Source organism: Primulina eburnea, unplaced genomic scaffold, assembly GCF_022965805.1.
Source record: "Primulina eburnea isolate SZY01 unplaced genomic scaffold, ASM2296580v1 ctg1038_ERROPOS4800000, whole genome shotgun sequence".
In the NCBI taxonomy this organism is placed as follows: Eukaryota; Viridiplantae; Streptophyta; class Magnoliopsida; order Lamiales; family Gesneriaceae; genus Primulina; species Primulina eburnea.
Genome location: NW_027330581.1, coordinates 53,779 through 68,193, shown reverse-complemented (window position 1 = coordinate 68,193; position 14,415 = coordinate 53,779). Strand labels below are relative to the sequence as shown.

Below are 14,415 nucleotides of genomic sequence, written 5' to 3'. Positions count from 1 at the left end.
TTCTAGGTGGAGGGAACATGAATGAACCGATCTTACACTGGAATGAGAGGGATTCCGAGACTGTTCAATGTAATGGACTGTACAGTTGAAGATGGCTTAAAAGATTTGATATGTACTACTCATATCAAGAAGGTGCATCTTCTTTTCGGTAGCTCATCACATAAGAACTTCAAAGTTAAGCGTGTTTGACTTGGGTAATTTTGGGATAGGTGACCTCCTGGAAAGTTTCTAGGTGCGTGTGATTGAGGACATAAGCATGCTGGAAAAACTCGTCTTGGTACAGTGAGGACAGTCGTCGAATCTGGGGCGTTACAGTTGGTATCAGAGCCGACCTATCTTAGTACGGTGTTGTCTTGATACAGTGAGGACAGTCGTCGAATCTGGGGCGTTACATTAAAACAAATTTTCTTTCTCGTTAAATTTCAGAGAAGAAATAAGTTTTATTAATAAAACAAGATATTATGTAATACTAAAATAGAATTGTCAAGTACTTGTAGTTAGGGGTGAGCGAGATTTCGGTTAAACCGAATTAACCGACCGAACCGAGCTGATTCCGAAATTCAGTTCGGTTATTTCGGAGATTCGGTTTTCAAATTAAAAAAATTCGGTTATATCGGTTAATTCGGTTCGGTTACGGTTTTCAAAATTTTGAAATCGGTTAATCGAATTAACCGATATAATAAATATTATTATTTAATAATTTTTTTTATTTATCAATTTCTATAAATATTTTAATTTTTAATTTTAAAATCGGTATAATATATATTAATTGTATTCCAATAAAACTTATATATTTGTTTATGTGTGATTTTATGTTTTTATGCATTTGTGTAAAGTATAGTGTTTAAAAAAAACTAAATATATAACTAAAGTTAAATCAAAATTTTTTTAAAGTACTAATCGGTTAATTCGGACTGAATTAACCGATTTTAATTCGATTCGGTTTTCATCGGTTATGAAAATTAATTCGGTCGGTTTGGTTATGGCTAAATATTTCGGTTCGGTTCCGTTCGGTTATGGCTAATTCTGTTCGGTCGGTAACCGAATTAACCGAATGCTCACCCCTACTTGTAGATCATCTGATACCCACATCTGATACCAATTTCCAAAATTTGAAACAAAAATTGGAATTTGAAACTCAATTATAACAATATCATACATTTAAAAAAAATGAGAGTAAGAGAATGGGCAAGTCATTGTCTCATAGATTATTGCCACCACCGACGATCGAAGAACAATATTTTATTTGGTCATGACAAATTATGGTTCCATGACATATACGTAAACATCAACAAATTTAATTCCAAGAATAGAAGATTAAAAAAACCAAAAAATTGAAGTTAAGTGATGTACTAACATAAACATCTCTCAATAAAAAGAGACGTAAACTCGATATCCGGTTAAAAGAGAAAATCCCCAACCTCATCATAATAAAAGGAAAAAAAAGTTGAAATTTTGTCGTTGTTTTCCACAGTAGTTTAAATTTACGCTCCTCGTTTTTACTTCAGTCTTTGTGTATTTGTTTGTTTGTTTTTTTTTTTAGAGGTTTATCATTGGCATGTGAAAAGATAGTTGGGTAAGATTGGAGAAAGACGAGATTGAAAAGAGAGTTTTATACTTTTATATGTAAATATGTGAATATGTAAATAATGACAATCAATTTGGAAGTTTATTGACGTGAATTACTGGAAAAATAAAAAAAAATACTTCTTTTAATATTTATCTAATAAATATTATAGAAATACACTAGAAGAAAATACTGAATACACAACACTTAAAAGACAACGGTTGTACAAAAAACCGTTGTCTTTTACTTTTTAACAATGGTTTTAGTGAAAACCGTTGTTATTAGATATTTTTTTAAGCAAAGACAACAGTTTTCTAAAAATCGTTTTCTTTGCCCCTAAAAAACGTTAAAAGACAAAAAAAGGTCAAATAAATCGTTGTCTATTAACGTATTTTTTTAGACAAACGACAATGGTTTTAGAAAATCGTTATGAATTAGCGTGTTTTTGGATAAACGACAATGGTTTTAACGTTTGAAGAATATTTTAACCGTCGCTAATAGCGACTATTTAATAAAAAATCGTCGCTAATAGCGATGGTTTTGGTTAACTATCGTTAATAGTAACAGTTTAATAAACAAATAGTTGCAAATTATCTATAAATACTCGTATTTTCTGTCCATTTTCCTCTACACCGTCCCCATCTACGATAAATTTCTCTTTTAGACGATTTTAGTTTCGATTTAGGGTAAGTTTTTTCGCTTCAATTCTTGGTAAATTTTTAAGTGTTAGATAAGATCATGAATATTATTAGCTTAGTCAGATTGTAAGTGTTTTTGGTAGATTTATTAAATTATAAAGTAATTTTTTTATTTAAAAAATTAGCGACAGATCTAAACCGTCGCTAAAATTAGCGACGATTTTTATATCTTAAATCGTCGCTACCATCGCTAAAATTACCGACGGCTTAGTCAGAAACCTCATAAACCGTCTCTAATCAACGATTATGACAACAGTTTAAAACTGTTGTCGTGAGCGCGCGCACTTCAACAACGTACACGGCCAATTACAACGGTTTTCTGGCAGCTAATCCATTGATATAGCCATTACATATAAATCATTTATCCATAAACGATTCAAAATTAAAGCTAGAAAATTTCCGTTAACCTCTTTAATTATATCTTTTTCTTTAAATCCCGTTGATTCTCTAATAAATAATATATTTATGGTCTAATAATAAATTGAGCGCTCTCAGTATTCAAGTCTCGAATCAACACTAAAGGAACCATTCATCTAACTTTTTTTACGAAGTAATGTTTTTAATCTTATATATTAATATTCCGAGCTATTTATTTTATTTTATTTCCAATATACCAAGAATAATGACACTGTCTAATTTGTGTATTACTTGATAAACCAAAAAATACAATATCAAATATAGGAGTTTATACTAATTACACTCATATATGACCACGTTAATCAATAGTGAGTTCTCTATATGAAGACGGAAATTACTAGATTCTCAAAATTAATTGTGTTCCAGTCCTATACAAAATTATATAAAGCGCTTTCATTTCAGTAATTTCAGGCAAAAATTTGTGTGAGACGGTATCACGGGTCGTATTTTGTGATGCAGATATCTTATTTGGATCATCCATGAAAAATTATTATTTTTTATGCTAAGATTATTACTTTTTATTATGAATATCGGTAGGATTGGCCCGTCTCACAAATAAAGATTCGTTAGATCGTCTCACAAGAGATCTACTCATAATTTCATTATTAACAATCCAGATAAGATTGTTTCATACATAACGTAATGAACAATACTAGTAATTTTAAATTAAAGATTCCGACTTTAATTTATGATTATGGATATATTTAAATTATTATACTTTAAATATTATCCATATGTATATCACATAAATACAATATTTAAAATCACACGATAATAATCTGAGATTTTTGATATTTATAAAGCATCCACAACATGCATGCAAAAAAAAAAATCTCAAATAAAATGAAAACATTTGTTTATGAGCATACATCCCAATAGTCAATTCTTTGCATATTCGATGCACTGATGTTGTTCCAGACACTACATAGAATCTGCGTCTTCATTTTCGAAAATTCCCTTGGCCTCTTTCTCAATAGGCAAAAACTTGTGTGAGACGGTCTCACGGATCTTATTTGTGAGACGGATCTCTTATTTGGATCATCCATGAAAAAGTACTACTTTTTATGTTAAGAGTATTACTTTTTATTGTGAATATGGGTAGGGTTAACCCATCTCACATGAGACTCATTCTTCTCACTATTATTGTTCCTTGTTTCTCGGTAGTTTCAATCTACCGTTCTTTAAGTTTTGACTTTCTTTTCCATTTTCGAGTTTTCCCTACCTTTTAGTCAAACTTACAGACAATTTTTTTTTTTTTTGTAAAAGAAGATGAATTAAGCCCTAAACTTTGAACAAAAACGTCGTCAGATAAACACGAATACTACAAAATAAATTTCTAAATCACTGTAGGATTCGTACTTATAAGCAGCATTCGAAGGACAATAACTAGCTAGATTAATTTACTAGTCAATTGCTTAGTTTTATCAGCGAGCTCTAACCTCTCCCATATTTATATTGATACACGAAGTAGGCGAACTTGGGCCGAGTGGAGGGGTTGGTAATAAACAAATCAAGCCAACTTGAATATTTGATTTTTATTCGAAATTATCGAATTCGAGTCGAACTCGAATATGTTCATATTTTTTTCGAGACGAACATTATTTTTTAAAAAAGATCGAGTTCAATATACTTTTAAGATACTATCCCATTTATGTATCCAGCCATGCACGTTTAAGGAGATAAGTTGGAATAATCAATTTCTAAAAATCCAAAAATTTCAATTGATATTTATCAAAAACATATAAAATAAGCCAACAATACAAATCGTAAGTTTGCCTAGTGCATGGAAACAAGTAAATGGGCAATCATTAAAAAGAGAAAAAGTTGCCAAAGCTTGCAATCTTTCAAAGATCATTTGGGACATAGTTTCTTCGAAATTATAATAATATCTTTAGAAATTATTTTACATTCTGGTATGGATACCTCGGATGCCTTCTAAAAAAAAGGAAGAATCCGTTGCCAAAAGGGGACAAAAAAGAGAAAGCTACAAAATAAAAGAAAAGTAAAACGCATACAAAAGTTGGGAGTAGGGGCAACAATCATCCGTTGAGTTCGCAAAAGATAATTAGAAACAGATGTCTATTTTAAAATTAATATTCCCAAATATTGGATGTAATATTTTGAAAAATTAAACATGATATACCTTATTTTCTTAATTTTATGCCTTAGAATTCCTATTTACTTATGAGTGAGTCTCATTTGAGACCATCTCACGGATCATAATCTGTGAGACGGGTCAACCCTACCCATATTCACAATAAAAATTAATACTTCTAGCATAAAAAGTAATACATTTTCCTGGGTAACGCAAATAAGAGATTCGTCTCACAAATACGACCCGTGAGACCGTCTCACACAAGTTTTTGCCTTTATTTATTTGTCCGTGCATCCCGAATACTAGCAATGTTTCCAGTTTTTTGACATGTCAATACATAAATGTTGGGGAAAACCCATAAACCGCAGAATCCATCACGTTAAATCATTAAGAATTTGACTGAAAACTTAAGCGGAAGCGTACCTGAAACCATAATTCTGAATTGTTTAGAACGTGTCTTGATCTTCCAGATCTACGCGCTCTTTCCTTGAGAGAATCCTTTAGTTTTCTCTTCAGAACTATTTTCTTAATGGGGGAGAGAATAGTGAAAGTGATAACGCGAGATCTGGGGACCATGACCCTTATTTATAGATAATATCTTCTGATATTTCCGTTTTAACCCATCATAAAAACAGAAATTACACTTATGTCTCTACACATTAAAGGCCCACAACCCATTAGATACATTAAAGCCCAATAACCCGAAACATTAATTGATCATTTTATTTTGGGCTTAACTTAATAGACAACCCACACACATAATTATTCACATATAAGCCCATATAAATAAAATTGATCTAACAATAAATACTTATTCAGATCCTGAATATCGAAAATATTGATTTTGTTATGTGGATTTAAATTCTTGTAACAAATTTGATATTTTAAAATTACGATTTAATTTTGTTGGCATTAGAATAATAACAAATGAGATAAATTAGATTAAAAGAAAAGTATGTTTCTTGTGAGACAATCTCACGAATATATATACATTTCCATCCGATCCACAATTCTCAATTCTCGTCTTGAAGCTAATGTTCACCGCCAAGTTTGTGACCTCTTATTTGTTGGGTTGAGCCATATTAAGACAAACTAACAAAGGCCCAAGTTTTATATTCACAGCAAAGGCCCAATTACTGATCAAATATAATCTTGAATTTTAGGTCCTATTCTGGAGGTTGTAATGACCCAATCAGAGCCATACTTGTGATTCACAGGACCTGATGCGATAGGTTAAAAAAAAATCTTGTTGTGATAAATAACCATAAAGCTCATTTTGAAAATTAAAAATAACCAAACAATATATATAAAGAAAATATAATTTACGATTTATATATTTATCTCTTTGTAATTTTTTTGTTTGTGCACCATAACATCAATATGGATCAAACGTAATGCAGTGTTATATGAACAATTATATTAGAAAAATATTGAAATTGACAAAAAAGTAAGGGCAAAAACTTGTGTGAGACGGTCTCACGAGTCATATTTGTGAGACGGATCTCTTATATGGGTCACCCATTATAAAGTATTACTTTTTATGCTAAGAGAATTACTTTCTATTATGAATATGTGTAGGGTTGACTCGTCTCACCGATTATGATCCGTGAGACGGTCTCACATGAGACTCACTCAAATGTAAGATATGTTGCTAAAATTGAAATTTATCAATATATACTATCAAATAACAAAATGATAAATATAATGAACCAAAATTGTAAAAATATATGATTTGTTTTAAATAATAAATATAATATTTTATTCAAGAAAATAGAAAATAAAAATATTTAAAATTGGTAAGTATCACAATTTTTTGTTTTTTATTTTTTGAAAGGGTCCAACTACATAAATTCAAGAAAAGAGGCTAAAGAATCGACAAGTAAAATATAAAAGTTTAACATATTAGTTGACACAAGATAAAATAATAAATATATTGGACAAACATTACCATTTTATGCATATAAATTTTTTAAAAATTTAATTAATGAGCTGTGTAGCTTTATTGTTTGGGCTCCACATAATTTGACTAAATCCTCAATGAACACAATCATCATATTTAATTATGTTTTCAATGGATCAATGTCCAATTTTTTTAAATGTCCAATGCATATACTATTTAAGTACATGTCTCAACAACATGAAATCAATGATTTTTTTTTTTGCCCCTGTGAGGGCCGGGCCATTAGTCGATAGCCTCTCTCGCCTCACAAAAGATATGGCCTGGACCCACTAGACCCGACCCGGTATAGGTTGGTCTGATATCAAGCCAGTAACATGCCAGATGGTTTAGTTTGGGATGCAACTTGTTATTGTCATTCAAATATTTAAGTTTAGAATTTTCAAGATCATACAAAAAATATTTTAGGGGGTTTGAAAATGATGTAAGATAAACGGTGAATAGTGAATAAAAGGAAGTGAAAGCTATCTCACATTAGAAAACGTGTCAAGAATATACTACTTTATTAGCTCCAAGTTTGAGTCAGGGGTTTGGACCATAAGGAGCATCAGAAGCTTTTGAAAAAGAGGAAGACACTTATAGTCTGAATCTCGATGAAATACACGATGACAGGGGGTTTGAAAAGCGCTTAAATTTATAGATTATGAATTAGTAGGAAAAAACCGGAAGTAAGTCGTGTTTGAAAATAAAAAGTGAAAAAATGAAAAATTGAAAATAAAAATGTCAATTGATTTTCCAAAATCATCGTTAAGAAATAAAAAGATCAAACTTTTAACTAAACACGTGTCCAGTTGCCAGCTGGGTGTTAGTCGCGGAACGACCCGCCGAAATCAAAATCGGGGGAGAAACCGTTCCCTCAGTTACACAATTGCACGGCGTCTCCAAATTCTGCGTCTCTTTCTCTTTCGCGGTATTGTTGAAGTAAGTTCCTCCTAATTCTCTCCTTTTCATGATCTTCGTGTTAAATGCGTATGATGAGATTTTGTTTGTTCTTCTTGTTACGATGATGTTTTACTTGATCGAAATCAGTTCACACTTTTGTGGACGGTGTTGAGTATTAGTGCTTTTTTTGTGGATCATTCTTTGAATCGAATTGGATTGTATGAAGCTGTAAGATTAATTATTATTTATATTTAGGCTAGAGTACATGATCTATTCGTTTCAAACTTGGAGAGCGAAAGAGATTCTTCATACAAGTTGTTGCCTTGTGTTTCTTGCTCTATTCCGCTGTGAATTTTTTAATTTTTATCTTTTTCCTTAATACTTGCTTGGTTTAGCATCTGATACACCAAAATAGATCGAGAAACTTAGAATATGTAGCATATTCTGTAAAGACAGGCTCGTAGTTGAATCAGGAGGGGTTCCCTGAAACAAGAAAATGGATGTTGAGACTTGAGATATACTACTGTTTTTCTAGTTCTTTATTGGATTCATGCGCTCTATGTCCATAGCATACAGATGATATGTTTTTCTCGTTTGGCAAGTCTCTTTCAGTTTCCAAAGCACTGGTTTCTAGGTAAATTTTTTTAACCTTCTAAATTGTTTGGATAGTTGTTGTTGTGCATCCAAATTTTCCTATCAGCCCTTGAACAGGTTATGGCGCATCCGGAACATTCCCAACCAATGGAAGTTCATGAAATAATTAGGCCTCGAATTTTGCTTGCTGCCTGTGGAACTGAAGCTGCAGTAGATTTTACCTATCTTTGCCACTGCTTTTCTCAGTGGGCCGACGTACAGGCAGTAGCCATTGAGAATGCCACACGTTTTATAAACGTCGAGTTACTTCCCCCTCATGTCCATTTGTACCAGTCTGATTGTTGTACTTGGACGAAACTGGGTGACCAAGTGACTCATATTGAGCTTCGTAAATGGGCTGATATTCTGGTCATTGCTCCTCTGTCAGCAAGCACTCTTGCCAAGGTAAATGTATACCTAATTGTTAACTCTGCAGATTAGAATGATTAATTAAGAGACTAAATTTCCTGAACCTAATGTTACAAATTACACATGTTTTTTTCAAGCTTTGAACGTTTATTTGGAATGTTTTGACATGTCTAAAACTTGGTAGATGCAGATATCTTGTGGTTTGTGCGACAACTTGCTGACTTGCATCGTGCGTGCATGGGACTGGGACAGCAGTAAACCGCTAGTGGTGGCACCAGATATGGATCCTCTGGTGTGGAAAAGCTCCTTAACCGAAAACCAAATGATTGGAATAGAGGACCTTGGAGTTTACCTTATCCGACCAGTGAGAAAAATCGTGGAGGGAGTGGATCGCGGACTCGGTACAATGGAAAGGCCATCCATAATTGTGTCGACTGTAAGAAGTATACTGAATTCTAATATCAAAAGATCACGAGGCAGTAGGGTGCCGCGATGAGGCGAATGCCTAAAGCCTCTATACATGGAAAAGCTTCTTCCAAACACAAAGATATGTAAAAGTATTTGACATGTACAAAGCTTCTTCTGGACATCCACTGAAGCTTTTACCATTAACAAAAGAAGCTTTGCTGTTAATGGTAAAAGTATTTCACATATACAAATCAAAATACAAGATTGTGTATCTCAAGCTCGTTAAATGCCTAGTTGATCAGATCACACGGTGAAAGCTCATTGGTTTGTCAAAATATATTATTAAATTACTTAAATCCGTAGGAATTATTTACTCATTGGTTTGATCAATAATAATTAAATTATTTATAATATTAGTAAAATTAAAAATTATATTTAAATATTATTAATTTTTTTGAATTTATAATTATTTTAAACTTTAGGATATTAAAGAAAAAATTAAATTAATCAAACATCATCCCTTCTCCCCAAATGATTATATAATCACCAACAAGATGATAATAATGCATACAGTGCGGGTCGGGTGCGGAGGGCTGAACGGACCTATCACAATCTTAATCATGTACACCAAACACATGATAAGTGAAAGATTAATAATCAATCACGCCTTATCATGCACACCAAACAATACTAAGTTACTGCATATCTTAAAATTTTCAATTATGGGCGCGTGTGCAGCTTACCTGGATAAGTCATACTCGTGTGTTATATATTTGTCTATATATATATTTGCAGATGAATACTCAATTAACTTCAATAATAAAAAATGATTAAATTTATAAATCAACATCAAGAGAGGGTTTCTCAATCTCTTTGAGGAGTTAATTCTGATTAATAAGCTTTTCTCATTTCAGGTTATAAAAAATTGAGTCAATTCTCCACCAAATACCAAAAGTATTTCAAACAGAATTTAAGGAAACGTTAATCTGCTGCGATTATGTTTTGAATCAAGCTTAAATTACATTTTGAGTTTTAGCTCGATATTAAACCCTAAATTGAGATAGGTCAGAACTCAGTATCAAACATAATACATTGACAGTTAGTTAAAGTTAGTTATAAAAGAAATGATCAACAGCACAACTGCACAATGGTTATTAAAAACAGATATGTAAACTCTTTCTGAATAATTCATTTTTGATCAATGAACATTACATTCAAGAGAATGAATTCTCAATCAGCGATGCTCTACAATTTCGCGTAATATGGTATCAGAGCAATCTGCGCAACTCTCGTTGATCGAAATCGAAGAATCGATTCCTGATTTTATTTCAATTTCTGGCATTTCTTCAGCCATTTTTTTTGAGCTGCATATTCTATGGCTTCTGGAAATACATCCGAGTGGCCTCGCCTGAATGTTCCGTCCGCCATTGATGACCCTCTGAGTCCATACTTCTTGCATCATTCAGATAATCCAGGCCTCACGTTGGTATCACAATCTCTTACGGGGGATAATTACTCTTCATGGAGCAGAGCAATGAAGATTGCGCTTTCAGTCAAGAACAAACTCGGTTTCATTGACGGAACGATTGTCAAACCTTCCGAGGCAGAGTCAAATCTTATCAATTTCTGGACTCGAAATAACAATATTGTAATCTCGTGGATCCTGAATTCTGTATCCAAAGAAATATCTGCAAGTGTCCTTTTCTCGGAATCAGCTGTTGACATTTGGGAAGATCTCAAAGAAAGATTTCAACAAAGCAACGGGCCCAGAATTTTTCAATTGAGGCGTGATTTGGTAAACTTGCGTCAAGAACAGCAATCGGTAAGCGTCTATTTCACAAAGCTTAAGGCTCTTTGGGAAGAATTAAATAACTTCCGTCCAGTATGCAATTGTGGTAGATGCAACTGTGGAGGGGTTAAGAAAATTGATGCCCATTCTCAGATGGATTATGTAATGACTTTCCTCATGGGTCTCAATGACTCCTTTGCTCAAATCCGAAGTCAAGTTTTACTCATTGATCCACTTCCTCCTATAAATCGAGTCTTCTCTTTGGTAGTTCAAGAAGAACGTCAAAGATCCATTGGGTCTTCGTACACATCCCATAACCCGGCGGGCGACATGGCATTTGCACTAAAGAGTGATCAACAACAGAGGCAACCTCATGCACGAGGGCCAGCAAGATTTCATCGAGAAAGACCCTTCTGCACTAAGTGTAATGTCAATGGTCATACGGTGGACACATGTTATAAAATCCATGGGTACCCACCAGGACACAAGTTTAAAGGAAACATCAATAATCGTCCAAATGTGGTCAATGCAAATCAAATTTCTGGACCACATGAATCTTCTGGTAAAACAAATATCAATGGTGGTCCATATCAAATATCTGGACCACATGACTCTTCTGGTAAAGCAAGTACCAATGGTGGTCCATATAATAATTTGTTCCAGACTTTAACACCGAACAATTGAACCAATTAAGAATGATGTTTGATCAGCATCTTGCCTCGAATGATAAGGGTCATATTCACACCAATGACTCAAGCAATACTCACACTACAGGTATTTGCTTATCTACATATATTCCTACTGATTTATCATCTCCTTCTTCTTGGATTGTTGATTCCGGAGCATCCAGACACATTTGTTCCGATGCACACTTGTTTAAATCACTCCATCCAGCTACTGGTTCTATGGTTACTCTGCCCAATCACACTACCATCGATGTTAAGTTTTGCGGTGATATTGAACTTGGTGATTATTTAACTCTAGAAGATGTTATGTTTATACCAGATTTCAAATTCAATCTGCTATCTGTCAGTTCACTTCTTGCTAGCACTAAGTCGATGATCAGTTTTTATGATAATTCATTCACCATTCAGGAAGTAATGACGAGGAAGATGATTGGCAAGGGTAGGAAAATTGACGGGCTCTATGTTCTAGATACAAGCTCAGATTGTCAACATGGTTTTATCAATCAAATATCAGTTGAGACATGGCACTGCCGTCTCGGACATCCATCTGCTAAAGTCATGAGTCTGCTAAAGGATCACTTACATTACAATGTACACAACTTTGATAGCTGTAAGACTTGCTCAATTTGCCCATTGGCTAAACAAAGAAGACTTGCGTTTATTTCTCATCATAACATGTCTGCTTCTCCTTTCGATCTTGTGCATTGTGACGTCTGGGGGCCATATCACGTCCCAACACAACATAACCAACGTTATTTCTTAACCTTAGTAGACGATTGTACACGTTTTACGTGGGTATTTCTCCTTCAACATAAATCAGACGCATGTGAAGTTGTCTCAAAGTTCTGCATTATGGTTGAAACCCAATTTCTCAAGAAGATCAAAACCTTTCGAACTGATAACGCAAAAGAGCTTGCATTCATAGACTTATTTCTTAAGAAAGGAATCATCCATCAGTTTTCGTGCGTACAAACGCCGCAACAAAACTCTGTAGTCGAAAGGAAGCATCAACATCTTTTAAATGTTGCTCGAGCTCTATTTTTTCAATCTAATGTGGATGCTACACTTTGGGGAGATTGTGTACTGACAGCAACTTACCTAATCAATCGGGTACCTTCTCCCACAACTCAAAACACATCACCTTATGAACTCTTATACCAGAAACCTTTTGACTACTCATCATTGAGAAACTTTGGTTGTCTAGCATTTGCCTCCACTCTAGCTGCTCATCGTGACAAACTATCACCTCGAGCTCGCGCTTGTGTTTTCTTGGGATATCCTCCAGGTATTAAAGGCTACAAATTACTGGATGTTAAGAGCCATGAAATATTTGTTTCCTGTGATGTTACATTTCATGAACACACGTTTCCTTTTCAGTCTAATCTTTCCATTACCCAAGCTGATCCATTCCGTAATGTGGTACTGCCATTGTCCCATATTACACCAAATGTTGACAGCCCAATTTCCCCATCAGTCGAGGACCCATCATTACCTGATTCAAGCCATCATCCTTTATCACGAAATGTTGACAGCCCAATTTCACCATCAGTCGAGGACACATCCTTACCTGATTCAAGCCATCATCCTTTATCACTGGATCGAGATAATGATCAGTCAGTGCGAGCTCACGCTCATGAACAGCAGCTGCTAGTGCCTCCTCGCACTTCATCTAGGAACATAAAGCCTCCCTCGTATCTTCGGGATTATCATTGCAATCTGATGAAATCAAACACCACTTTGAGCTCTAAATCTCCATATCCCTTGAACTCTTGCATCTCTTATGACTCATTGTCTCATCCCTATCGACAACTAGTGCTTAATGTATCTTCACAATTCGAACCTCAATTCTTTCATCAAGCTGTTCACTTTCCTCAATGGCGAGCAGCCATGAAAGATGAACTAGATGCTATGGAAGCCAATCACACATGGTCAATTGTTCCATTACCCTCTGGCAAACACTCCATCGGTTGTAGATGGGTTTACAAGATTAAATATTCATCAAACGGGGCAATTGATAGACACAAGGCTCGTCTTGTAGCGAAAGGATATACGCAACAGGAAGGTGTCGATTTTTTTGAAACATTCTCTCCTGTGGCCAAATTGGCAACTGTCAAAATATTGTTAGCACTCGCTGCTAGTCAAAAATGGAAGCTTGCTCAATTGGATGTGAACAACGCTTTTCTCAACGGTGATCTGTTGGAAGAAGTATACATGGACTTACCACTTGGCTACACCAAGAAAGTTTCACATAACACTTCATCCACTAAACTAGTATGCAAACTTCACAAATCGATTTACGGTCTTCGTCAAGCTTCTAGGCAATGGTACACTAAGTTTTCTCAAGCATTACTTCGCTCTGGTTTTGTCCAATCACAGTCGGATCACACATTGTTTACAAAAGGGACAGGTCACTCATTCATAGCATTACTCGTATATGTGGACGACATTATTATTGCAGGTCCGTCATCCCATCTAATTCAATCCTTAAAACTGTTTCTTCAAGGACATTTTAAGCTCAAGGATCTAGGTTCACTTAAGTACTTTCTTGGTCTTGAAATAGCAAGATCACAGCATGGCATTTGTTTATCTCAACGACATTATGTTCTAAAACTATTAGAAGACACCGGGTTTCTGGCCAGCAAGCCAGTTTCAACCCCTATGGAACCACGTCTTCGTTTAAACAACATTGATGGTGAGCCACTGGAAGACATCTCGCAATATCGTCGACTAATCGGACGACTTCTTTATCTCACCTTGTCACGTCTGGATATTACATTTGCAGTTCACAAACTTAGTCAATTTGTCTCTAAGCCTCGCACGACTCATCTACAGGCGGTGCATCATGTTTTACGTTACTTAAAATCGGCCCCTGGTCAAGGCATATTCTTTTCTGCCTCATCCTCTACCCAGCTGC

At 34.5% G+C, this 14,415-nt stretch overlaps 2 protein-coding genes across 2 annotated transcripts; both read left to right on the top strand.

The window, feature by feature from the left end:
- Nucleotides 1-7,554: 7,554 nt before the first annotated feature.
- LOC140820425 (probable phosphopantothenoylcysteine decarboxylase) lies at nt 7,555-9,292 on the top strand. The gene is made up of 3 exons (XM_073180714.1): nt 7,555-7,655; nt 8,286-8,654; nt 8,803-9,292. The coding sequence occupies exons 2-3, from the start codon at nt 8,331-8,333 to the stop codon at nt 9,112-9,114; spliced, it is 636 nt and encodes a 211-aa protein (XP_073036815.1). The 5' UTR covers nt 7,555-7,655; nt 8,286-8,330; the 3' UTR covers nt 9,115-9,292.
- A 1,109-nt stretch (nt 9,293-10,401) lies between these two features.
- On the top strand, nt 10,402-11,499 carry LOC140820406 (uncharacterized). Its single transcript, XM_073180693.1, has one exon. It carries the CDS (start codon nt 10,402-10,404, stop codon nt 11,497-11,499), a length of 1,098 nt encoding a protein of 365 aa, XP_073036794.1.
- Nucleotides 11,500-14,415: the final 2,916 nt, after the last annotated feature.